The 27,110-nt window shown below is 34.4% G+C and overlaps 1 protein-coding gene and 1 long non-coding RNA gene across 3 annotated transcripts; one reads left to right on the plus strand and one right to left on the minus strand.

The window, feature by feature from the left end:
- LOC123537213 (peroxisomal membrane protein 4-like) lies at positions 1-26,820 on the plus strand. 2 transcript variants are annotated; one of them, XM_045320849.2, is made up of 4 exons: positions 1-138; positions 17,230-17,292; positions 22,478-22,676; positions 24,317-26,820. In XM_045320849.2, the coding sequence occupies exons 1-4, from the start codon at positions 44-46 to the stop codon at positions 24,563-24,565; spliced, it is 606 nt and encodes a 201-aa protein (XP_045176784.1). In that variant the 5' UTR covers positions 1-43; the 3' UTR covers positions 24,566-26,820. The 2 variants fall into 2 exon arrangements, with proteins under 2 accessions (XP_045176784.1, XP_053385202.1); XM_053529227.1 differs by lacking the exon at positions 1-138 and adding an exon at positions 15,466-15,545.
- On the minus strand, positions 7,174-9,550 carry LOC128550342 (uncharacterized). The gene is made up of 2 exons (XR_008368232.1): positions 8,859-9,550; positions 7,174-7,220 (listed from the first exon to the last, which is right to left on the minus strand). It is a non-coding gene; the product is annotated as an uncharacterized LOC128550342 (long non-coding RNA).
- Positions 26,821-27,110: the final 290 nt, after the last annotated feature.

Genomic DNA, 27,110 nt, shown 5'->3' on the forward strand with positions numbered 1-27,110 from the left:
TAAACATAAGAACTTATCCCTGAAGAAGTCACATGATCAAAACATGGCGTCCGCCAAACAGGCAGTGGATGGGTTTCTTAGCTCTGGCCAGTACCGTCCACTTTTGTCTTTAATCAAAGGCTTAAGAAATGGAGCTGTGTAAATATTTATTTTCTATTTTCCTAACATGAAATTCGAAGTTGTTAAAATTTATTTTTTGATCATGCGAAAATGAAATTGGAACTGTCTAGAGCAACGTACCTCGGCTCTACATGCTGTAGTAGCAACAACCACCACTTTTTGTTAGTTTTGATTACTGGAATGAAATTATGTTTTTTGACTCAAATATGTGTATAAATGACAAATCAATTGTGTTTTTGATCATAAATATTACCGATAATATTTTATGGGGTGTTAAATTCAGGTCCTAGATTCAGACATCCCAACTTTTTCTGAATGCCAGATGGGAGTTTTTGCTTTCCAAAGTGGGAGATTGAGGTGTTCAAGTGGGAGATTTTATACTGCGGTAATTATGTTCATGATAACGAAGCTTTTAACAAATCTAATGATAATATAAACTTATCTGCCCTTATAAAATCACTAGTCTTAAAAAATTCACTTGTCTCTATCTTATTATTCATGCATTTTTAATGTTTTGGAACAATAATACATGAAGCCTTCTGTGCAAAATTAAATAGTTATGGCACTTCAAGCAGTATGTCTAAATTCAAAACACCACTGAGAATTAAACCTGCACTTTAATTTCTTTTGTTGGAAAGAAGACTCCCAGGTGAATTTTACATGACAAACAGTGCAGCTAGCTGTTAGAACTGTAAAAACAAAATGTATATAGCTAAAAGAATAAAAGTTCAAGCAATAGAAAATTTACTGTTTGATTCTCATCCCTGTCAACCAGTATTTAAAACCCCTCGCTCACTTTTATTGATCAAAATCCTGTTATCCAAAATTGAATGTCCGGGTATTGTTACACTTTCGTAGATTTGCCTAAATCTCCAGTTAAAAGGATGTGTTTGACAAATTGTTATGATGCAAAGACAGTTTAACAGCATTTGATGGTAAGTGATATTAAAATTTACCATGACATTTCCTCTTATCAAAATGATTTTAAGAGAAATGTTTTTTTTAAAACCTTGCAGGTTGACTCGGCCACCATCTATTTTCGATTTCAAGAAGTTACAGAAAAAGGTAAAGCCAGTATAATTTCTAATCTAAATTTGATTGAATTTAATTAGATATTTAATGTCTGGATTTTAATTTCAATTGTGACACATTAATCAACACCTGGCTTTGTTGAATCGTGTAATAAACAATAATCAGCAGGGGTAGAATAAGGTGCGAAAATATCCGAAAGGTGTTGTTTACAGACTCAGCAGTGATACATGCAGTATCAGATAGGCGCAAAGAAGTGGATTATTTCATAATTTTTGCTTTTTTATTGTTGTTTAAGTTGTTTTTTTGTTTGTTTTGTTTTAATCGTGAGATTGAGACTTCTGATCGGGGTGGTCGGGTTTTACAACCAGAATTGGGAGAAACCCGATTGGATCGGGAGAGTTGGGATGTCTGTAGATTTTGACACAGGTGCCCGTCCAGTCTTGGTGCCCATAATGGATGGTAGTGGTTTCGTCAAATCACCGGTTCGTCATACTTAATTTATATAGTAAGTGAGAAGTGGTTTCGTCATACTTATTGTTATAGTGTAATAATGATTGTTTGTTGGTCGTTTTATTGTTGATGTACTTTGTGTGGCAAACAAGTTGTTAATTTTGAAAAGATAATTTCAAAGCTAATTATTTATACAGAAAATGAAAAGAAAAATAAATGATATAATTGCCGATCGATATTTAAGATATATAGAGATTTAGTTTTTGTTAAACTAATTCTTATGGACGAAACTTATGTATTTATTACTGGTTACAAATGTTAATTTCGACGCAAGACAATTTATTTTTCAAAATGTTAAATTTGAATTAATAAAAAATTAAGAATTTCTATTGAGAATTAAAACATTTTAAATTTATTTTGAAAATATGAATTTGATAAGAAAAAAAAACAAATACTATAAAAAGTAAAATTTAGATATATATTTAAAGTAAAAGAATTAAAATTCTTATCTTAAGAAGTTAGCGTAACTGTCCCCAAAGCTTAACTGATGATCGATGATTATTATACTTAAAATGTGCTAAATTCCTTGCATTTCTAGAATGTCAGTGAGGTGCTAATTCTGGCACATTCTGCTCATTAAATTCCCGACATTTCATAGATGTTTCTAATTAGAAATTAATTTATCATCAGAATGTATTTGCAGAAGAAAAACACAAAGCGTTTTATATTTTTACATTTATTTACATCATCACAAAAGACACACATTTAACAATGAAAATAAGAAGCACATTTAATACACAATACAATTTTATACATTATAATACACATGTCAACTCTGAAAAAGAAAAAAAAAGCAATCAGTAGCACATTCAATACACAATAAAATTTTATACATTATAATACATATGCCATGTAAACTCTGAAAAAGAAAAAGAAGCAATTAATATCACAGTCAATACACAATGCAATTTTATACATATCATGAAAGAAAAAGAAACAATAGCACATTCAATATCAATACAATATAATTATATACATTATAATACACATGTCATGTCAACCCTGATATGAAAAAGAAACAATAGCACATTCAATATTAATACAAGATAATTTTATACATTATAAAATATCACATTCAATATCAATACAATATAATTATATACATTATAATACACATGTCATGTCAACCCTGAAAAAGAAAAAGAAGCAACAGAACATACGCATTCAATGTACAGTACAATACACTACAAAACACACATTTTCAATGTCAGTTTCTTTAATTTTAATTTATACATCTTCTTGTACCGCGTTGTTGGTAGATCCAGTGGAAGGTCCGAGCCCCGCGATGTTGCTGCATCTACGTAGAAGCTGTATCGTCGTCAGTTCACCGTCTTCGTATTTGTCCCAAGCGTCAAACAATGCCCCATGGAGTCTGGCGTATCTTGCTCTGTGTAGCCTCGTCAGTAGATGGCTGATACAAGCCTGATTTGGAGATCTACCGTCTCGGCCTCTCTGCCCAAGCAAAGGTAAAGGCCGTAATTGAAGTTGTGTAAAATAATTATTATGGCAAAAAAAATACTTACTCTACAAATACAAAATTATAAGAGTAAATGTGAAGATAGACACAATTTATTTCCATTGGTACATTTATAACATTCATATTTTAGATATGTAAATATATCTAACTGTTTTGCCAAGTTTTTAATGTAATTTAATACAAGTCCAATAATTCATATTACCAAAATTGTACATTTTTCTTACAGCATCCTTTAATTATCAACATCCTAATCACAAGTATGTACCTGCATTCGCGACGAGTGCAGATCAAGATCAGCTTTATATTGTTCGCTAATCATTCATTTTTTTTTCATGAAATGAAGTATAGATCGAGCCGTCTATTTCAGAAACGTAGTAGATTTTTTTCTTATACTATGTTTCAAAAATAAAAATATTTTTCAAGAACTCGTTTTTAATACACAATAATTTTTAATAACTCATTTGCAATTTGAGTAATATTATCGATTAAGTATGTGCGAATTACTTTAACGCAATCATCGAGATTAACTGCCATTAAATAGGTGCGATCATCTTCCATTGTATTGACCTATTATGCTATTAAGGAGGTAGGTTACCTTCATATTTGTATGTGCGCATGTCCAACCGGAAGCTAACGTGACGATTTACGACGACGTTTACGACAAACTAAATGTGTTTGCATATTCATTCTTCTGAAAACAAATCATGAACCTGTCTTCGATCTGATGCTTTATGGTTTAATAATGCAAAAATAATGAATAAATTGCCGCAGAAACGCTTCAAAACAATGTTGCCTTAAAATGACGTCATTGACGTCATGACGTTACGTGTCAGTTACCGCGCAAAATTAATAGCTTTTACCTTGAAAAACGTAATTCTGTGCATTTTCTTTATTTTAACTATTTCAAATAACCATTATTTGCTGAAATATTTTTTATGAGTCTTTTGCTCTGAATAATAAGCAATATTTTGCTTCTTTTATGTAGTTATATTGAAATGTTATGCGGAATGTAAGAAAATGGATGATGATAAGCAATGTTATTTGGAATATAGTTGGGTGAAAGGTTACTTGTTACGGCCATTTTCAAACAGAAAATCTAGCAGTTTGATTTGTAATACCTATTTTTCAGGTTCCGTTGATAATTTGTTACTTATGTACTAAAACTAAGATCTAAAATTGTTCAAATTTCAGTAGAAAAGATTGTGGTTTCTTGAATTGAATTGATGTTACCATGGAAACGAAGCCCGTGACCTATGTATCTAAATGTAAAATTTAAAAGCGTTGACACTGGTCTATTTAAGAAACACAGCTTCGGCTTTTTATTTTCATTTCAACAATATCCATGAGAATAATAGCAGCATGCTGAACGATTTTTCCATGAAAAATTCCAGACAAGGGGTACTGCTGTAAGTATTCTAAGCTGTGAAATTTGTTTGAATAAATGCAAATAACACGAAAATATAACTTACGTTAGAAATAATATGTTTTAAAGCTATATCAACTAGAAAGATAATCTTATTCAATACTTTTAATAAGAAATTACGACAAAAAGCAAGATATAAGCTATTTTAAACATCTCTGTTGCCATGGTTACTTTAAACTTTAAGAAAAATAGGGTACCATGTAAAGTGCTTGGTATTTTGCTAATAATATTACCCGAATATTCCATGTTGGTCATTAACAGAATGGCACTGAAGCCGTCGAAAACCCCTATTTTTATACATACTTGTTTAAAAATTAGAGAAAATGCGTCACCATGGAAACACGAGCCCCGCGACATATACATTTTAAGCTTACATTAGAAAGCTAACGTGCATATTAGTAAAATTATCAATTATGCAGACTTCTACGGATATCAATGAAATTAAAATACACTGAAAAGTGTTAAATATCCATATTTTCCTTCTTCTTTCAATATGAAATACGTTTGGAGGGTCATGTTCTTCAAACCTGGATAAAAAATGAACTTGAAGGGACAGAGACAAACAAAATTGAGATTGTAGCAGTTAAAACTTCATATTACACGAAATACAAAAGAATGCTGCGGTTCAACTAGTTTGAATTTACCCTTGTAACAAGGTAACCTACCTCCTTAATTATATATAAAGTCTATATGACGAAACCACTTCTCACTTACTATATAAATTAAGTATGACGAACCGGTGATTTGACGAAACCACTGTAATTCCCCATAATCCCCTGCAAAAAAAAAAAATAAATTTAAAAACACTGTTTTAAGCCTAAAACGAAAAAAAAAAATGAAAAATAGATTTCCCTAGATATAGTACTCTTACATGGAAAAGGTGCTTGTGTTAGCGTAACGCTATGGAGGTTTACTAGGAGTCTAGGACACGCTGTGGAACAACCAAAATGTCCAGTTCAGTACCAATGCAAGCTACCCTGCTGCCATTTACACATCGGACATTTAGAAAACAGTAAACAATCCTATTCTACCTAGTTTAAAACCTTAATTAACTTACATTTAAATTCTAAGATGCCAAGAACGGTTTTCTACTTTCGTTTTGAAACAAAATGGCCAATCGTCACTGTTATTTTGCAAGTGTCTAGACAATTTGGCTTGTTTGAATTTAAATGTAAGTTATTTAAGGCTGTTTAATAGGCAGAACAAGATTGTTTACTATTTTATAAATGCATGATGTGTAAATTGCAGCAAGGTCCATGGCCTCTACTGTTACTGAACTGGACATTTTGGTTGTTCCACAGCATGTCCTAGTAAACCTGCATAGCGTTACGGCAACACAAGCACCTTTTTCATATAAGAGTATAATATATTAGGGAAAAAAAAAAAATTTTCAACAGTGGTTTTTAACTTTTGTTTTGAGGGGTGAGGGTGGGGGTGGGGGGGTGGCGGCACCCATATGGGCACCAAGACTGGACGGGCAACTGTGGATTTTGACATGTAACAACTTTTTCAGGTTTTTTGTGCAAAAGTGACCGCAGTTAATTGCAATTTTTCTGCTACATGTATTTGATTTATTTTAATATGACTTATTGATCCATTATAAAGGAAGATTTCCCTAGTTTCTTTTGAGAGATTACAAAGCCAATCAATAGAAACGTATTTAAATGAAAATTTAGACCCGTTCAAATACATGGTACTTTCACTTTGGAAACCAGTGTATAGATAATTCCTAATCTGCACATCTTTAAGTCTTAAAAATGATACAGTATTTTAAATACCCTCTATGTAACATGATAGGATTGGTTTGAAAAGCGAATACAAGCTTTCAATTTTTTTGTGGCCACATTTTTTGGAAATCCTGAATCAAGGCTTTGCAAGAGTTATATTTCCTGTGGTTACTGCTACTTCTAGGATCTAGAAAGCAACAATCTATCTATCTCTGAATAATGCCAAGCCCTCTCACGAGTATTGAAGGCAGGATATAAGTTCACATCGGATTATGAGTAAATAGTACAATTAGTAGTCAAAATAATTCAATGTTTAGGTTGTTTTATATTTGTGACAGGGCAATCTAAACGTCAAAACTTCGAAGGACCAAAATAATGGAAGATAAATCACAGTACACATTTAAGTCATGTAAAGTTATTGGTTTTATCGCTTGCGCATATTGGCATGTAAGATGCGGTAAACATTAATCATGTACCATACATGTCAAGTCTCCCAGATCGTACAGGAGGCTCACGGATTTTCAGTCCATCTCCGGGTCATACGGAAATCTGAATTATTTCTCCTGGAAATCCTAAATTCCAATCTTATGGTTTTATGTATCAAACCAAATTACTTATTATACACACTGTGGCTGACATAATTTATCACTCTATCGATAAAAGTTTAACAAGGTCGATGACATTCTGCAAACAGGTGTGTGTATGAGCTATTTTTAGATTGTGTTAATAGCAGCATTCGGCGAGTTATCTTCCCAAATCATTTAACAGGTGTCGCTACGGGCGAATAGGTCCTATCATGCGGTGTACTCTCGGCTTTTATCATAGTGTTAAAAAAGTGATTAGGTAGCAGATGGCGGTTTTTTCTAGTACTTCGGACTTCCGAGCGATGTGGCCAAGTCAGACGGCTTCCGATATCTTACGAGATGCAGACCTGAAAATAAAAAGATACCCGTTTACATCTTACTTGAAGAAGAAATAAAATACATAGTAAACTTCATACAAAGCATAGATTTTTAAATCCACAAGCCACCTGAAAGATAATTTCAGCCCGCGAAAATACATGACATTTCAGCCCAAATTAGCCATATCTCCAACTGGCCTTAAAATGTTAGGGGAATGGATAGAGACAAATGGCCACTTGCATTCTGTACTCAGTTTCAAGTATTACTTGCAGAGCTGGACAAAAATACCTGTCAACCGATTACTTTTTTCACTATTTTCAACTGTGTGAGGCCTATATGACATTTGACAGTTCACGAGACGCTCAATGCTGATAGTGGCATATATGCATTTCAAGCAGTTATATGAAAATGATGCCATCAAGCTTACATTCGCATCTGCCAGAATTTCTGCAACATACCATTCTTAAACTTGTTAATCACAAACTCACATCAACAAATATTTCAAACATCAAAACTGCCTTCACTTCAAGGTTTTATCTCTAATGACAGATTTTGACCCTGGCCAATTCGAATCTGTGGCTGGAAACTACCAACTGCTACCTTAAGGACCAAGACATGCATCTCCATGGACTGTCTGGCACCTGATTCTAAGAAAATGATCTATGACAAATAAAATCTTACCAATATTTAAACAATGCTTTGTTCTTCTTGCAAATTGCACATGTCCAAACAATGTCTACAATATTGTGGATTTGGCCCCATTTTACACACATATTTCTTACTGCATCTATCTTTCTGACATTAAAAAAAGACTTACCTACTATTACATGATGGCCATAAATGTACTGTATTAGCATTGTGCACAGCCCTACATACTTGAGGAACAGAATTAAAAGCAGCACACAGCTTACTTACCCAAGACTAACTGTACTTCAAATCCGCAAGCTCAGGAAAAGCCGCCCCTGTTTACAAGTACTTTTTCATATTACCTTGCATACAGTAAGTATAAAATAGCTTTAAATAAATATTTTACAATGCACTTTTGTTGTTGTTGTTGTTGTTTTTGTTGTTGTTGTTGTTGTTGTTGTTGCCAAACTTACCTATTTTAACGAATTCGAGCAATCTCCAGTACATCTCCGAGAAACCGTATCTTCTTTAATTAAAAACAAATCTGCAAATGTTCCCTCACTCCAGGACCTTAAATGCACCCAAGATGTATCCACTCTCTACACTTTTCTTCTGTCGTCATATCCTGACACCGATAAAGCCACAATAGAAATTTGTAAGAACTAAAATCATACCTGCCACTCGAGAAATATCTTCGAAAGAAATATCACCACAGAATCCAGTTCCGAGCCTTGTGAAACAGCCATGTATTTACAAAATGCCAAAAAGTTGCACCTATATTTCCTTTAAATAGTCCTTCTTCCTTTAAATTTGATATAAACTACAAAAGAAATGTGTTTCCCGCTAGAAATTTTAAGAAACCCCTACACTACAAACAAAAATAAGATTTACTTACCCGGTAAAATCAGAGTTACCTCCCCTTAACTTCTACCATATCAAACAACATCTGTCTATGTTATGAATCCATTCAGCTCGGATTTTTAAATAACACATACTGGAGAGCTTGAACAACACAAAAGAAAGCATGAAATAGTACTTACAAAAATTGACAAATGTCTTAAGGTAGCAGATGGCGGTTTTTTCTAGTACTTCGGACTTCCGAGCGATGTGGCCAAGTCAGACGGCTTCCGATATCTTACGAGATGCAGACTGAAAATAAAAAGATACCCGTTTACATCTTACTTGAAGAAGAAATAAAATACATAGTAAACTTCATACAAGCATAGATTTTTAAATCCACAAGCCACCTGAAAGATAATTTCAGCCCGCGAAAATACATGACATTTCAGCCCAAATTAGCCATATCTCCAACTGGCCTTAAAATGTTAGGGGAATGGATAGAGACAAATGGCCACTTGCATTCTGTACTCAGTTTCAAGTATTACTTGCAGAGCTGGACAAAAATACCTGTCAACCGATTACTTTTTTCACTATTTTCAACTGTGTGAGGCCTATATGACATTTGACAGTTCACGAGACGCTCAATGCTGATAGTGGCATATATGCATTTCAAGCAGTTATATGAAAATGATGCCATCAAGCTTACATTCGCATCTGCCAGAATTTCTGCAACATACCATTCTTAAACTTGTTAATCACAAACTCACATCAACAAATATTTCAAACATCAAAACTGCCTTCACTTCAAGGTTTTATCTCTAATGACAGATTTTGACCCTGGCCAATTCGAATCTGTGGCTGGAAACTACCAACTGCTACCTTAAGATATTTAAAAAGATAGACTCGTGTAATTTATCAATATCATTTATTTAGATAGCTGTTTCTTCTGTTTTTAACATGAAATTTATAGTCTCACTTCAAAATGCTGGCCAGTAATATATAACTGAAATAGTGTCGTAGCATTTATTTTTAAGCGAGTCACATTTCTATTTAACTTGTGAGCAAAGCGGGGTTAGGTAATTTAGCTAGTTCAAAATATTGCTAAATTTACTCCTGTATGGATGCTTTGTTTCAAATAGACAATGATTACTCTGGATATATTAAGTTTGCATAAAATTTCCTGTCCACTGGCTGCATACTGATTGTTATCATAAAAATGTGCATGCCATGTGTCCTGTTAACTCTAGGGGGTTAAAGAATTTGTCCTTGAAGCAGACTTAACACTTCCTGCTCCCACGTGGGTGTTACATATTGGACAGTCTGATGTTATTGTAATGTGTATGATAAGGTTTCTTAATACTTTTAACACTGATTTGACATAATGTCTTAAAGGTCTCACATTTGTTTTTTTGTTTTTTTGTTTTTTTTGTTTTTTATTACCAAAGCTCTACAAATCTGTGGTCTGTATATTAAAAATCCTCCGGGTGTTTTTATAATATGTAAAGATTCATATTTTGACATTCTTGTGATATTTCTACTTTGAATTCTATAGTTAAGAAACAAATGTGTCAGTTTTTTTTTTTTTTTTTTTTTTTTTTTTTTGTTGATTAAAAACATTTCAACTAATTGTTGGGGTGTTATCTGACGAGACGATGCTTTAGGCCCGACACAGATTTGAGACTGAACCAATGACCATTTTATTGGAAGTTTGAATTTCACTTTATGTGGGCAAGTTGCAGTGAATTTGAATTGACTGAAAATTAAAGAGGCAGCACCATAAATTAAAATTAAACACGAGATACGTTAATTTGTCAACAGAGATCATTTATGTCTCATTGATGATATTTTCATAAAATATATGAGAAAACAGCTGTAGTAATTAACTGCGCTGATGGAAAATTGAAGGGACATCTTATCAAAGGGCATATATTTTAACGTTTTACAGTAATTATTATTATAATTTCTGTATTATTCAAGACCTCATTGCATTAAGCTGTGTATGCAGATCTTTCCGTTTAAATTGCAACTTTAGGAATATATACTGTCTATACTGATCCTTATTTAAAGGATATGGTCTGAATACTTGCAAAATGATAAATGGATTTTCCAAGGAGGGCATTTAATATTGAAAATATACTTAAAAGCTAAGTAAAGCATTTATTGCCACAATTAACAAATATAACAATCATACAGTCCATGAATAAACTGACACACAGAAAATGCACTTTAAAACAGTCCTTACAGCTAGTCTGTTATTTTCAAAGCATAGAATATCAATAGATATGAATAAAGCTCTTCACTCAAAATTTCTCTCAAGTGATAAACAGCTGAATTTGATGACATTGTCGGATACTTTCCAAATCTACTAATATTTTGAAGTGACAGCGACTGTTTTGTTTTGTTTGTTTTATTCATTTTTATTTGTTTACGCTGCGCTGCGTAGTTATGACTGTTTCCAGTCTAACTAATCAATCGTAGGCCCAGCGAGATTTGAATTTTGAGACCCGTTGCCAGATACAGGTCGGCGCCTGGATCGATTCCAAAGAATTAGATTCATATGAAATAATTAAAAAGGGACCTTAATTCAAGGCCCGGGTGTTATTTTGGAACATGTCTGGGTCTTGGCTGGAGTATTTATTGTTATTGTATTGTTTTTAAATGTTATACCCCCCTAAACTGTGTCTAAATTTCCAAAATAATAAATAGATTATGAAATATATATTTAAATTTATTAAATTTAGTCATCCAGGGTAAGAGCCGCGACTACCTTACTAACACTCCTGAAGCGCCTGAGAAAAACTGCCACTGACCATGAACTACATCTATACTCTTAAGCTTTATTTTATTAATATTGAAACTTTAAAAACATTAAAACTTTAAAAACACGTTTAAAACATAGCCTTTATATACGTCCGATTGTTGACAGTACACAGGTTATTTATAGATTACACGCCACTCCTACTGCATAAATGTGTCATATCGATAAATATGCTTATTTTATATTCTCGTAAACTTTCAATGTGCTTCACCGATACCGTTTTACTATATTTTTAAAATGCTGTCATTTTGTCATTTTTTAATGTTTTTCAGTTCTGTTTTTTGCACTTTATAGTCCAAAGTCTGAATTTAATGATTATATCAGTATTAGTTACTTTACATATTACATGTAAAAGATATTTACGATCGCGCTGTATGAAATTTTGCGGTTGTTTTTGTCAAAATTCGACCGTTTCTAAGTGATTTTGGTTATTTTAATGATATTATCTTCCTAAAAGTGCTCTAGCAATATAGCTATATGTGTTCTTTAGCGATTCTGCAAATTTGAAGATAAACTATATATTAATAAATGTTTTACACGCGAATCCTGTGTACCCGTCGCCTAAATTACGCGTAAGAATTTTTACTTAAAATTTACCTGTTTATCTGTTGTTGTGACAGCGACTGTATAACGATGTAACTAATGTATACAAACTTTTCTAGGACCTATTCGCATGTAGCGCCACCTATACGCGCACCTGTTTTATCAGGGGAATTAACTGACCGATATCGCCCATTGGTGAGTGATGATGATAAAGAGAGGAGCTTGTTTATTGGGAAAAGAGAGTTAGGGACAGGGTTTTTTTTTGGCCGTTTTTATAGCCATTATTCGGCTATATTCCCAATGCCAAAAAGTATGTATTTTTCCCCAAAATTCCCAATCTACATTCTGAAAAAAATTTCATCAAAATTGCACAAATATTGACCAAATCATGGACAATTTTGTAATGGAAGTAAAGAGGTTGTATAATGTGAAACAAGTGTATGAGAAAGTGCTTAAACACATCCTTACTATGTCCTATGGGACTAAATCTTTCCCAATTAGGAACATTTACGCATCAAAATTCCCAATTTTGTGGGTATAGGCTATGTTCCCATTAATTAGCTAGAAAAAACCCTGAAGGATACATTTGAATAGATAAAAGAGCCGACCTTTATTAGAGTGATGGCAATGACACAGCTTGAGATAGGTTCAAACATTTTTTTAACAGCTTATATGATTTTGTATTTTCTTTTTATGTTTATTGAGAAACCACTTTTACTAAATTTAAAATGGTGAAATAGGTTTATTTCCAACCTATTTTAGCTACTGCTCATGTGCTAAAATTCTAGGAATGTCAAAAAAAACTGCAGATTATTCACTGGATACTGTACATGTGTGACCGTCGGTTCGGCAGCTACAAATAGTTGCGGGTAAATTATGCTCGAGTGGTAACTGACCACCGAACGCCGATCAGTCAACAGATATTTTGAAGTGGGGTCATTGCCCCTGTATGGTTGCACAAATGATAAACTCCATGTTTCAGTTCAGTAATTAATTCTTTTATTTTATGATGGACACCAATGTGTAGTTTATGTAATGTTATTTCAATATTTTAGTATAGTCCAGTATTCCAAATGTTATCAAAGTTCTATGTTCAAAATACAGTTAAAGATAAACACATCCAAGACAAGCACCAAAATTGTATTCTAAACTGTCAATTTAGTTTAGCGATGTTGCTTGTTTGAAATTGCAAAGAAGACTGATTTTTAGTTCTAAAACAAATTACCGGTATAAGTTTCCAAGGACAATCTCTAGGGTCACCATATTAGCCAATGAAATTTTAAAAGTAATTTTATATTTAAACCAATGAAAATTATTGTAACAAAAAGGTGAAATCATTTACTTAAGAATTTTGAAGTTTACTTAAGAACATGCCTGGGCTTCACACTTAATCAGTTGTAGCGGTTCTCGTATCGGGTGGCCTCGGTAGCTCAATTGGTAGAGCGTTGGCACGGTAAGCCGAAGGTCCGAGGTTCGAATCCCGGTCGAGGCTGCACATTTTTCCTGAGACTGTTACATTTGGGGGCTCGTCTGGGATGCTCACCCTTGGAGCCCATGCGGGGCGAAGCAGTTTGGCTGGGGTGTGCATCTGAATTCAGTTAACAGTCTGCGGCAGACATTGGCCAGGAGTGCCAATGTCTCGCAATAAGAGGGAAGGTGAGTAGCGGTTCTCATATCGGGTGGCCTCGGTAGCTCAATTGGTAGAGCATTGGCACGGTAAGCCGAAGGTCCGAGGTTCGAATCCCGGTCGAGGCTGCACATTTTTCCTGAGACTGTTACACAGTAAAGGAAGCCAAGGTGTTTGTTAACAATAGTCCATAATGCAAAGTGCTAAAAGCAAAATCTGTTTTATAATCAAATTGTTTTGAAAGTGATAAAGTAAAAATTTCTGACATGTTTAAGCAGGAAAAATAATAAGTTAAGTAACACATGTCCAAGCAAATAATGTTACAAAATAGAAAAATCAATTTTGAAAATTTTTTACTTAATTAATTCACAAAATTTGAAATTAAATTTATAAAATTTTAATTTATCATTAAAATTTTAAGAAAGAATTTGGCTGATTTTATAGCCTGGTTACACATGAAATAAAGAGAGATGAGCTAGTAAATTTCCTCAACTCATCTGCTTATTAAATGACAAAATAATAATGATTAAATAAATTTAACTAAACACTTTTTTTGTTTAACATGTTTTAAAATGCAACTTACAACCTCTGAAACCATTGCCCAAACCAGTTAATCAAGTCAGAAAGGAAAATGATTTAGATCTAATCTGTTTTACAGTTTTATATTCGACCAAAAATTTCCTAAAAAATGCTGGACGATAAAATCTCCTGGATTTTCAACTGAAACCTCCTGGAAAATTGTCCAGGGAACTTGGCATGTATGGTGTACAGTACATACATAGGTTTTAAAATTCGTAATTTTGGAAATTATTTGATAATTTTTACCTAAATCAATGAGGAATTGAATCCCCTTTTGATACATGTAAGTTTTATTTGAATTAAATTTTATGGCCAATTCATGACACAATCAGCATTTAAACCTAGGCTATAGCATATAAAGTAGTCTGGCTACCGACTAGATAATCTTTTTTATTTTAGAAATAAATATACAAAATTTGAATAGCCTCAGGAGTTATCTCCTTTGAACAGAACATACGGTCTGAACACAGACTACATATAAAGCATCGGCAGCAATGAAAATTTCATAGGAAATTTCCTCCACTATTTTGGTCTTTCGAGTGTTCAAGACATGAGTGGGGATATTGTCTATATATAGATATGAAAAAATGCTCTCAATATTTCCTAGGATTGCATCAAATTTGTTGGACTATAGTAAAGAGGTGAGAGAGAGAGAGAGAGATAAAACCTGACAGTGAAAACATATGTCAGGATAAGTGAGATTGGAAAAGTGCTCTAGTCATGATTAAAATGTTAATAGTGAGAAAAAAGTGAAAGAATAAAAAGTAAAAGCACCAGGAGCCAATCTAATACTGCATCTTTACAACTGCCTGCTTGAACTGATCAAGATCAGGCAGGGTGGCAATGTGCATGACCTGGTAGTTTGTTCCAAAGTTACAATGCTGCAAGCTATAAAACCACCGCTTAAAATTTTGTTAGTTTTTGATTACAAGAAAAAACTGTTTTTGGATTCTTGTTCCCACTGTTTAAAACAGCATGTAGATCATTCTGTAAGATTTGTAAGTCTGATGAAATTTAATTAGATCTGAAACTTAATAAAGGCTCATAATGCCTAATTTCTTTAAAATGTGGCTACCACATTTTCTGTTTACTTATGAACATAAAACATATTAATTTCTTTTAATATATCCTATTTCCAGTAATTCACTAATTGTTTTCTCTAATACTTGTCAAAAATTTGAATATTGATGAACATTATAAATAAGTACAATGTAGAAAGTTTTATTAAATCTGTTGTTTTTGATTACCTCCCTTGATGGCTCTAACAGTAAAAGTTCATGTGCAGTACATGTATATTGAAAGTAGCGCTTTTCTAACCCTGTAAGTATGCATACCATAATGTTTCATTTGTTAGCTCACCTGGGCACGAAGTGCTCAAGGTGAGCTTTTGTGATCGCCCTGTGTCCTTCGTACGTCGGTGTCCGTCGTCGTCCATCGTTGTCAACAATTTGACTGTTAACACTCTAGAGGTCACAATTTTAGCCTAATCTTAATGAAGCTTGGTCAGAATGTTACCCTCAATAAAATCTTGGACTATTTCGATATTGGGTCATCTGGGGTCAAAAACTAGGTCACCAGGTCAAATCAGAGGAAAAGCTTGTTAACACTCTAGAGGTCACAATTTTGACCCAGTCTTTATTAAAAACTTGGTCAGAATGTTACCCTTAATAAAATCTTGGATGAGTTCGATAGTGGGTCATCTAGGGTCAAGAACTAGGTCACCAGGTCAAATCAGAGGAAAAGCTTGTTAACACTCTAGAGGTCACAATTTTGACCCAATCTTAATGAAACTTGGTCAGAATGTTACCCTTAATAAAATCTTGGATGAGTTCGATAGTGGGTCATCTAGGGTCAAGAACTAGGTCACCAGGTCAAATCAAAGGAAAAGCTTGTTAACACTCTAGAGGTCACAATTTTGGCCCAATCTTAATGAAACTTGGTCAGAATGTTACCCTCAATAAAATCTTGGATGAGTTCGATATTGGGTTATCTGGTTTCAAAAACTAGGTCACTGGGTCAAATCAAAGGAAAAGCTTGTTAACACTCTGGAGGTCACAATTTTGACCCAATCTTAATGAAACTTGGTCAGAATATTACTCTCAATACAATCTTGGACAAGTTCGATATTGGGTCATCCTGGGGTTAAAAACTAGGTCACCAGGTCAGATCAAAGGAAAAGCTTTTTCACACTCTTGAGGTCACAATTTTGGCCCAATCTTTAAACTTGGTCAGAATGTTGCCCTCAATAAAATCTTGGACGAGTTTGATATTGGGTCATCTGGGATCAAAAACTAGGTCACCAGGTCAAATCAGAGGAAAAGCATGTTAACACTGTAGAAGCCATATTTATGACTGTATCTTATGAAACTTGGTCAAAATGTTAATCATGATGATCTCAAAGTCCGTTTTGAATCTGGGTCATGTGGGGTCAAAAACTAGGTCACCAAGTCAAATCAAAGGAAAAGCTAGTTAACACTCTAGAGGCCACATTTATGACTATGTCTTAATGAAACTTGGTCAGAATGTTAATCTTGATGATCTATAGGTCAAGTTCAAATCTTGGTCAGGTGGGGTCAAAAACTAGGTCACCGGGTCAAATCAAAAGGAAAGCTTGTTAACACTCTAGAGGCCATATTTATGACTGTATCTTCATGAGAAACTTTGTCAGAATGTTAATCTTGATGATCTATAGGTCAAGTTCAAATCTGGATCATGTGGGGTCAAAAACCAGGTCACCGGGTCAAATCAAAGGAAAAGCTTGTTAACACCCTAGAGGCGGTATTTATGACCATATCTTAATGAAACTATCTTGATGATCTTTAGGTCAATAGGTCAGGTGAGCAATACAAGGTCTTTGACAATCTTTAATTTTAGTCATAAACTAGATGATGTTAGTTACGGATATTAGTAATTTTTAAAAGCATTAAACACTATAAATTAATTTTAAAAACTTACACGATATGAGAATACTTAACATTCTTAATTTTATTCTTCTGTTTTGCAGGTATGGTGCCAAAGTTAGATTTCCACATGCCCTTGTTATGACTTTCCTTTTCAAGGAAGGCAGGTATTGAATAATTAAATTACAGTCGAAACTCGGTATCTCAAACTCGCTTACCTCGAAATTCCGCTTAAGTCGAAGAAATGTTTAAGTCCCGTCATATTTCCTTCTTTATATATGTAATTCAACTTCGGTTACGTCAAAATTTGACTTACCGAGACTCCGGATATGTCGAAAGTGATTTTCAGTCCCGTCAATAAAATTCAAGTGCATTGTGAACTCGGTAATTCGAAGTGAGAAAAATAAGCGATAAAATTTCACACCTGTCATTGTGAATGTGTTTGGTTTCTAACACATGTCCATGTTTATTGTCTAAGCAGAAAGCCGTTGTGCCGACATATCAAAGGTGCGGCGATTATCAAAGTGAGATGATGTCATACTTGTTTGCAGGTGTCATAATTATAATTGTTTGATGTAAACATTAGATTTCTTTAGTCAGCAGTCATTTGTTTTTGAAACGCTATAAAAATTGCTTTTATTTAAACTAATGAATTAATTAGTTTGAACAGTTGGGATCTTTAATAAGGATTAATTAGAGGTAATTGTGATGAGACTGTATAAAAATTAAATTCTTGGGGGAAAGTATCATTAAAATGTCAGATCGAAATGTCTTCAATCCTCCGGGAGAGAAACGTGGTACCAAAAGGAAGCTTGATTCAAAACCATTTAAGGCTTGTGTAATTTTTATTCTTCGAAAAACTGAAAACTTTGATATACACAAATCGTGTACGCGTAAAGTGCTGACAGCGTATACACGGCATAAAGGAAACAATTTTTATTTTACATTAAATCTTTTCTTAATGTGTACTTATTTCGTCAATATACGTCCTTCCTCATAACTCGAATTTGGGTTATCTCGAAATAAAAAGCATGGTCCCTTGAAATTCGAGATACCGAGTTTCGACTGTAATTGTTACAATTTTTTCAACATTTTGATGTGACAAATCAGTGTGGTGGAATGGTTAATTAAGGTCTCTGACTTCCAGTTGCTTGTCCCTCACCACTGTGAGTTTGAAACTTCGTTTCGCGAATGTAGAATTATTTCATGTGAGAAAGCCATCCAGCTGGATTGCAGAAAGTCAGTGGTTCTACCCGGGTGCCCACCATTGTCTACAATATGGCACAGTGTGTGTGTGTGTGTGTGGTGTGGGGGGGGGGGGGTCCGGAGGGCAACTTTGGGCCTTTCTCCTACATGAAAAGCTGGAAATATGGCCTATAATTGTGTCAGTGTGATGTTGAAGCCAACAACCAACAAAATCAAATTTAATATCTATACATGAATATGTTTCAAGTACAACATGTTAAAGCATAAATGGAATTTGATTCAAGTACAGTGCCTGCAAAATTAATGTTAAAACCATAAATGAATGTGTTTTAAGTACAATGTTATGTAGAAAGTACAGCTAATATTGTACTATGTTTCTACACATGCTACCAATGACCGGATGTGCTTATTATGCCCCCCTTTGAAGAAGGAGGGGTATATTGTTTTGCAGATGTTGGTTGGTCGGTCTGTATGTAGACCAATCCGTTTCCGCATGATAACTCAAGAACACTTTGGCCTAGGACCATGAAAGTGATAGGAAGGTTGGTCATCACCAGCAGATGACCGCTATTGATTTTGAGGTCAATGTGTCAAAGATCAAGGTCACAGTGACCCGGAACAGTTAAACGGTTTCCGGATGATAACTCAAGATTGCTTGGGCCTAGGATCGTGAAAATTAATAGGGAGGTTGGTCATCACCTGCAGATGACCCCTATTGATTTTGAGATCAGTAGGTCAAAGGTCAAGGTCACAGTGACCAGGAACAGTAAAATGGTTTCCGGGCGATAACTCAAGAACGCTTGGGCCTAGGATAGGAAAATAGATAGGGAGATTGGTCATTACCAGCAGATGACCCCTATTGATTTTGAGGTCATTAGGTCAGAGTTCAAGGTCTCATTGGCCAGGAATAGTTAAACGGTTTCTGGACGATAACTTGAGAACGCTTGGGCCAAGGGTCATGAAATATTGATAGAGAGGTTCATCATGACCAGCAGATGACCCCTATTGATTTTGAGGTCAGTAGGTCAAAGGTCAAGGTTACAGTGACCCAGAACATTTAAACCGTTTCCAGACAATTACTTGAGAACGCTTGGGCCTAGTATCATGAAACTTGATAGGGAGTTTGGTCATGACCAGTAGATGACCTCTATAGGTTTTGAGATCAGAAGGCCAAAGGTCAAGGTCACATTGATTTGGAACAGTTAAACCCTTTCCGGACGATACCTTGAGAACGCTTGTGCCTAGGATCACAAAACTTAATAGGGAGGTTGATCATGACCAGCAGATGACCCCTGTTGATTTTGAGGTCAATTGGTCAAAGGTCAATGTCACATTGAACCAGAACAGTTGAACTTTTGTTTACAGTGAGCAAATAATTTCTGTTCCTTGTGCAATTACTTAATGCATCAAGGGGGGCATTTCGTGTTCGACAAGCTCTTTTTCCATAAAATTTGTTAAGGGCCTCTATCAGTTAAATTGTCCTCTCTGCAAGATATAAGTTTGAAAGTTCTATCATTATAACCAGTTTGATTTACTGGACAGTCAGGGGTGTAACTGTTTTAAGTTATGTAACCTATTTCAGTTACTTTTTCAAGCATTTTATAACCTGTATAAGTTATAAAATATATTTAACTTGGGTAAGTTATTCAAAAAAAGTCTTTTTGCTGTTCTCACAAAGTGACCTTTAAAGTGAAATTAGTAGCAAACTGTGGTTAATCAAATTCTGATGACCTGAAATGCATAATGGGATGTTAAGAGTTTTTTAGCTTTAAAACCTTTGCGTAAAACTATATCAGCCTTGCGTAAAACTTTTTACTGCATAGCTGGAAAGATAAAAGGTCAAGGGTTCAGGAAATAATTGCATTAGTCCCATTCAAAATGAGGAATTGGCACAGGAGTGCTTTGCAATATTCTATGATAACTGAAACAAGTTATGAAAGTATAAGCAGTAACTGGAATTGGTTATGAACTGTGATAACTTGAAACAGTTACACCCCTGACTGCTGGAAGGAATATGTAATCATGTATTTCATTCCTGACTAAATTAGGTACAAGTTTTAAAATACTTGTTATATTTACTTCTCAATAGCTCAGTGCCCACTTTGTGTGTGGGATGTCTGTGATTTGATCCCTGGTTGCATCATACCAAACCCTAGAAAATGTTAATGGTAGCTTCCTTGCTTGGCACTCAGAATTTAAAGGGCTGTACTTGGAGGTAAGATAAGCCCAGGTTACTCTTTGTTACTGGATACCATGTTGGTCACACAATAGCTTTGCAGCTCATTTTTAGCTTGACTACGAAGTATGGAGAGCTTTCCTACTCAACCCTGCATCGGCTTCTTTCCGCGTCCCCACCTTGGTAAGAGTATTTTTTACTTTCTCTTTATCTTTGTTTTTACTTGATAGATTTACTTCAGACTTACAATAGTTATTCCTCATCATCACCCACATCATATGGCACAAGGGTCATAACTCTAGCGCCAATATTTTATGAATTATCCCCCCTTTTTACTTAGAATTTCAGGTTAAAGTTTTTGTGCACTTTCACTTTATCTTTTCACTTAATGGATTTGATTCAAACTTAAAATTGTTGTTCCACATCGTCACCCACATCATATAACACATGGTCAATAACTCTGGCATCAATTTTTCATGACTTATGCTCCCTTTTTACTTAGAATTTTATGTTAATTTTGATGCATTTTCACTGTTACTCTGTTATTTCAGAAGGGATTTGATTCAAACTTAAAATAATTGTTCATCATCATCATCATCGCCTACATCATTTGACACAAGGACCATTACTGTGACACCTGTATTTTATGTGTTATCCCCCTTTTTACTTAAAATTTCAGGTTATAGTTTTTATGAACTTTCATTCTATCTCTATTATTACCAAACAGATTTGATTCAAACTTAAAATAGTTGTACCACATCATCAACCACATCATAAGATACAACTTACAAGGGCCATAACTCTTGCATCAATATTTCATGAATTATGTCCCCTTTTTACTTACAATTTCAGGTTAATTGTGGTGCACTTTCAGTATATCTTTGGCATTACTTAATGATTATTTTCTCCAGATCATCATCTTCATCATATGACACATTAGGTCAGTAACTCCTCTGGTGCAAATATTTTATGAGTTATATCCCCTTTTTACTTAGAATTCCAGTTTAATTTTTATATATGTACATCTATTGTTACTAAATGGATTTAATCAAACTTAAAATGGTTGTTCCACATAATCATTCACATCATATAACACAAGTTTGATAAATTAAATGCTGGCACCAGTCTCTTCTGAATTATGCCCTCTTTTTTACTAATAGAATTTCCGGTTAAGTTGCCATGCACTAAAATTTGCTGTATCTCCAGTATTACTAAATAGTTTTGATTCAAACTTAAAATAGTTGTTCCGAAATAGCCACATGATATGACACATGGTGCATTGCTTTTGCAGAAATTTTCCATGAATTAGGTTTCTTTTATACTGATTTAATATTTTGAGACTTAAGCTATTTTCCAATATCTTCATCCACATTTGAGTCATTAAACATTCCAGTGACAGCTTCAGATTCTTCAGAATTGTTGCCCAATTTCACTATCCAGCATCGAAATAGTCGAACACGCTGGCTCCTGTGACAGCTCTTTTGTCTTACCTAATGATAAATAGAGCTTACCATTTAACCTTTTTATACGCCCTTCTCTGAAAGAGGGCATATTATGTGAACACCGGTGGCGGCGGGTGGGGGGCGTCCAAAGCAGTCCACTCTCTAAGTCAAACAGTTTTCATCGGATCTTCACCAAACTTGTTGACAATGTTTGTGGGCATAATATCTCGGCCAAGTTCGATAAACAGCCAAATCGTCCCAGGCACTCTTGTATTTTGGCCATTGAATTACTAAAAAACAGCAATTTTAGCCTTGTCCGCTCTCTAAGTCAAACAATTGTCATCCGCATTCAGCTTGCTAACAATGTTTGTGGGCATAATATCTCGGCCAAGTATGATAACCACCCAAATCACCCCAGGCACTCTTGGATTATGCCCCTTGAATTAGGCCAAGTGCGATGACGGGCATATTTTGTGACAGTCTGGCACTCTTGTTACTTCTACCTCTGTGTTGTTTTTTTCTTTTCAGCTTACAAGAGAAGATAAAGGCCATACTTGAGGCTACCTTTACACATTCCAAGAATCTTGCTGTGTTTGTTTTCCTGTATAAAAGTCTAACAAACTTGATGCAGCACTTTCAAACAGAAAAATCACAGATTCACAGTTTTATAGCAGCTTTTATTGGTGGTTATTTTGTCTTTGGCAAATATAACAAAGTAAATGAACAGGTACTTGTTTTCTTATGAAACAAACATATGTTAAAATATCTGAAGTTCAGTTGCATTTTAATGATGTCTCTGTAACTTGCCCATCTCTTACGTACTAACTGAACAGTGTTATAACACTGTCTTTATATATATTGTTCTTGTAGCTATCAACATTGCCTTCTTTTTAAAATTCATTACCGAAGCATCCACCAGATGTGCTCTTATTGGGGATTTAGGACAAACGTTTGCCTAAATAATACAAAGAGTTGTACGCAAACTGAATATGACCCTATCTCCAAGGTATGTCATGGCCAGAAGAGTTATGTGTAAATTCCAGATCCCAGTCTCAAAGGTCAAAACTACACTTTGGGATCAAAGGTCATTTTTAAAATTACAACTTGTACAAGCCGTAAGTTTGACATGCATTGGAAATCTTATTTATACATTGTATTTTGCATATATGTTGGCCCAGTTAGACGGACCTCAGATCCCTATGTCAAAGGTCAAGGTCATATTGGCGGTCAGAGATCATACAAGATATTATAATATAAACTAGAGATGCTTTTGAGAAAAGCGCATGTCTCCGACAACTGCCTTGTTTGTCTGGATTGTTCAGACGAATGGTTCCTATCAAAAATGTCTAGTTTGTCTAGATGAGTGGATCCAATCAGTATTTCAAGGGCCATAATTCAAAAGTGCCTGGGCGGATTTGGCTAGTTATTGAACTTGGTTGTGGTCTTATGGTCAAACACATTTTGTTCAAGTTTGGTGAAGATCAGATGAGAAATGTTCAACTTGGAGTGCGGAAAAAGCTTTGTGACAGAAAGACACACACACAGACAGACACACAGACAGGAGTAAATCAATATGTCTCCCACACGACTGTGTGGTGGGAGACATAATTAGGCCATAAATATGACATGCATTGAGCATATTTTTTCATTTGGCAGAAATATTGCCACTGCATGGTTCTCAAAAGAAAAGGTCACACAAAGGGGCAAAAGGTCATGTCAGATCTATGACAGAGCTTTTAATTTTGTTTGACTGAATTTTTAGCTCCACTTTTCGGAGAATAGGTATGCTATCCTACTCGCCCCGCGTCGGCATGAGCTTTCTTGGTTAAAGTTTTCCGGCAACCGTTGTTTTTCTTTGTTACTATTGCTTATATCTTACTGTAACTTCACATTAACATTGTTCAGCATGCAAACAAATTATGTTCAGGTTAAGGTTAAAGTTTTTTGGCAACCTTTGTTTTTCTGTCACATCTTTGTTACTATTGCTTATATCTTACTGTAACTTTTAAAGTAGAGGTCTCTTATTGAGACATAAATTCATTTTACTGTCAAATCGCCGAATAGTGGAGTGCACTGTCTTACAAACAGCTCTTGTTTGAGTCATTTAGGCAGTGAATCAAAAATAAGTGGGCTTGGTAGTGCTGTCTTTTGGATAGGACCAGTGTTGTAATCAGACTAAGTTACTGCTTCTTATATTTAAACAAAAAGCACCTTTTCTTGAAACATCTTACATCAAGGATGATACTGTTACCTACAAACACTTTCCTCAGATCAATAGTTTTAACTCTTATTGTACTGAGGACTGTAAAAACTTTCTGTTTTGAAAAAAATGTTTAACTTTCATACAGTTTGTTGTTTCTTTCGCAGATAAATTTGTACCTGTTATCCCGAATTATATATGGACTTGCCAAACTAGCAGTGAAAAGAGGATATATACCAAAACCAAAGGGTGAGACGTTTCCATGGTTTGCAGCCATTGTTTGGGGAATAGTTCTGTGGGAATTTGAATATGAACAGGACACTTTACAGTCATCTCTACAATCCTCCATGACATACCTCTATCACGACAGTAATAAATGGACCTCATTGAAGAACTTTCTATGGCACAACAAGTAGTACATGACATTATTTAGAGCTTGTTTTATAAACTAGTAGCTGTACTTTTCTAGATGGACTCCCAAGAGCAGAACCAAAGGAGCAGATATCATGTACTGATGCAGAGACCAAATTTAGTGATGAAAATATGCATATTCATTTTTCTGAATTTTTGAAGAAATTTCACAACAGTTTATATATATGATGTGTTTTAAGGGTCCAATATTCTCTGTCTGCTTGCTCTAAGCTAAAAAGGAGAGCACAGATTTACAGATCACAAAGTGTTGAGGTTGAGCCCCAGGCAAGGCGTATGTTCTCTGTGACAGTTGATATACAACACTGTGACTGAAATCATTCATCCTCCATCTCTGAGTCATGTTAGGAAATTTGTAGTTACTTGAAGAGAACAAGCTAGTACTAGTACAGAATTGAGAAACACTAATTAGGGTTACTGCCCGCTGTTACATAATTGAAATACTTTTGAAAAATGGTGCTAAGACACACCCCACATCCTGAAAAAAAAAATAAAAATAACCCAAATGTATGTTATTTCAGTAATCTAGCATTACAATATATTTTATCTTACCTTCATGCGAAATGAATGGCAAAATTGAGTGGTATGATAAATTTGTTTTATTTAGTCAGTGACAAAATAAATTTTGCTGGACTTAAGTTTTTTTCACCTTTTTTGAAAATAGTGCTATTTTGTTTTTGAAAACAACTACAAAAGACATATTTATACAAGGATTTTTTACAAACAAGTTTTATGTCAGTATGTGAATTTATGTGTTTGTCATTACCAGAAGGAATCACTCAAGGAGTGAAGTAACTGAAGTTGACTCATCCATAGCATTTAATTGTGCAGGACTTTGTTTTTCTGCACTTGAAACAAGGGATATAATATTGCATCTTGAAAAGAATTTTATTGAATCAAGATTGTTGATGAAACTGTTACCTACCGGTATTTTCTCAATCATGTGGTGCAATGACCTTTTGAAATTTAACCCCAGGCCATATGTTTACTTGGTGAGGATAGGTACTTTAAAAGCAGAAATTTTCGCAAGGGTTTAATTTTCGCTATATTTGCGAAGCCGTACATCTCATGGAAATCAATCCTCGCATAAATATTTACCATTAGTATAATGCTGATTCAAGTAGGATACCATTTTTACAATTTCACGAATATTAAACCTAGCGAGCATAGTCAAAATTTTAAAATCACAAAATTCTGACATAGTGAAAATTTGTGTTTTTAGAGTATCCAACTTATAACCAAACTGCGGATAAATATTCATTTGACAGCAAATTAAACTTAAGGTTAAACATTACGTAGAAGTCAGACTTAGTCTTGATTTTCTTTCATTTTAAATTGTTAGAAATTTTTAATAACAGTTTCAGTTTAAATAACTGAGTCAAGTAAATTAGCACATATAATACTGTATGAATATACAACATACTGGTAAATTTAGCTAGTGAGTAAGATAACCAGTTATTTTAACAACATATACAAATTTAAGTTATATCTAAATCTTAGGAAGTTATTGCTTGGTATTACTTATCAGAGTTATGGCTCTTGGCCAACTTAAGTCACCTAATGATGATAAAAAAGTATGCCAAGTTTCAAAGCTATTATGTAGTTGTTACTGTGTGAGTTTTTAAGAAAAGGTGAACCTAAACAAAAGTTTTAATTGACGCCGACAATAAAGTGTCAAGAATACCTTGTAGATTGTTTTAAAAAATCAGACAAGCTAAAAACTGATGTCATAAAACTAATGAGTTGAATACTTCTGTTTAGGAGTAGTCAAAATCTATCCACACCTGTGAGGCTTAATTTGAATTTCAGAAAATAAACATAAATTTGCAGATAAAGGTAACAACGGTTGTATTCATAAATTCATTTTTTCAGTTCATTTTCATACATTTAAGGTACTAAGTGGCTAGATTATTATTTATATAAGTAATATTCTGCTGAAAGTTGGTTTAGTTTATACTGGCACCATTCTGCAGGACAGTCTGTTATTATACTGGCACCATTCTGCAGGACAGTCTGTTATACTGGCACCATTCTGCAGGACAGTCTGTTATACTGGCACCATTCTGCAGGACAGTCTGTTATACTGGCACCATTCTGCAGGACAGTCTGTTATACTGGCACCATTCTGCAGGACAGTCTGTTATATTGGCACCATTCTGCAGGACAGTCTGTTATTATATTGAACTTCTGTGATAATTGTACAGCTGTGTTAAAAATTGAATATTACAAAAGTGGTACAGTGTATAGTATTTATCATTTCCTTTTAATAATATTCTGGTACTGAATTTTGATATGGTGTGAAATAGGCCAGTCAAAAATGTTTGGTTCAAGATAATACCTGAAATAAAGGGAACCTTATAGTGGGTTAATTCTGTGGGTTTTTATTTCTGCTTATTCTGCGGGTCGAGACAGTCACGCAGAAATAAATTCCGCACATATAAACTATCAGCAGAATTTTTTGACACTGAAATAAAACTTTGATATTTCGTTTAATATATGACCCGTTATCTTTATCTCACAAGTTTTTTGTCT

This window comes from Mercenaria mercenaria, chromosome 17, assembly GCF_021730395.1.
Source record: "Mercenaria mercenaria strain notata chromosome 17, MADL_Memer_1, whole genome shotgun sequence".
Lineage (NCBI taxonomy): Eukaryota > Metazoa > Mollusca > Bivalvia > Venerida > Veneridae > Mercenaria > Mercenaria mercenaria.

Excerpts from the sequence above, each read along its gene's own strand:
- LOC123537213 (XM_045320849.2), top strand. The coding sequence starts at position 44 with ATGGCGTCCGCCAAACAGGCAGTGGATGGGTTTCTTAGCTCTGGCCAG. Across the intron at positions 17,293-22,477 it reads TTCCTTTTCAAGGAAGGCAG|CTTACAAGAGAAGATAAAGG; the intron begins GTATTGAATAAT and ends TTTTCTTTTCAG. Across the intron at positions 22,677-24,316 it reads ATAACAAAGTAAATGAACAG|ATAAATTTGTACCTGTTATC; the intron begins GTACTTGTTTTC and ends TTTCTTTCGCAG.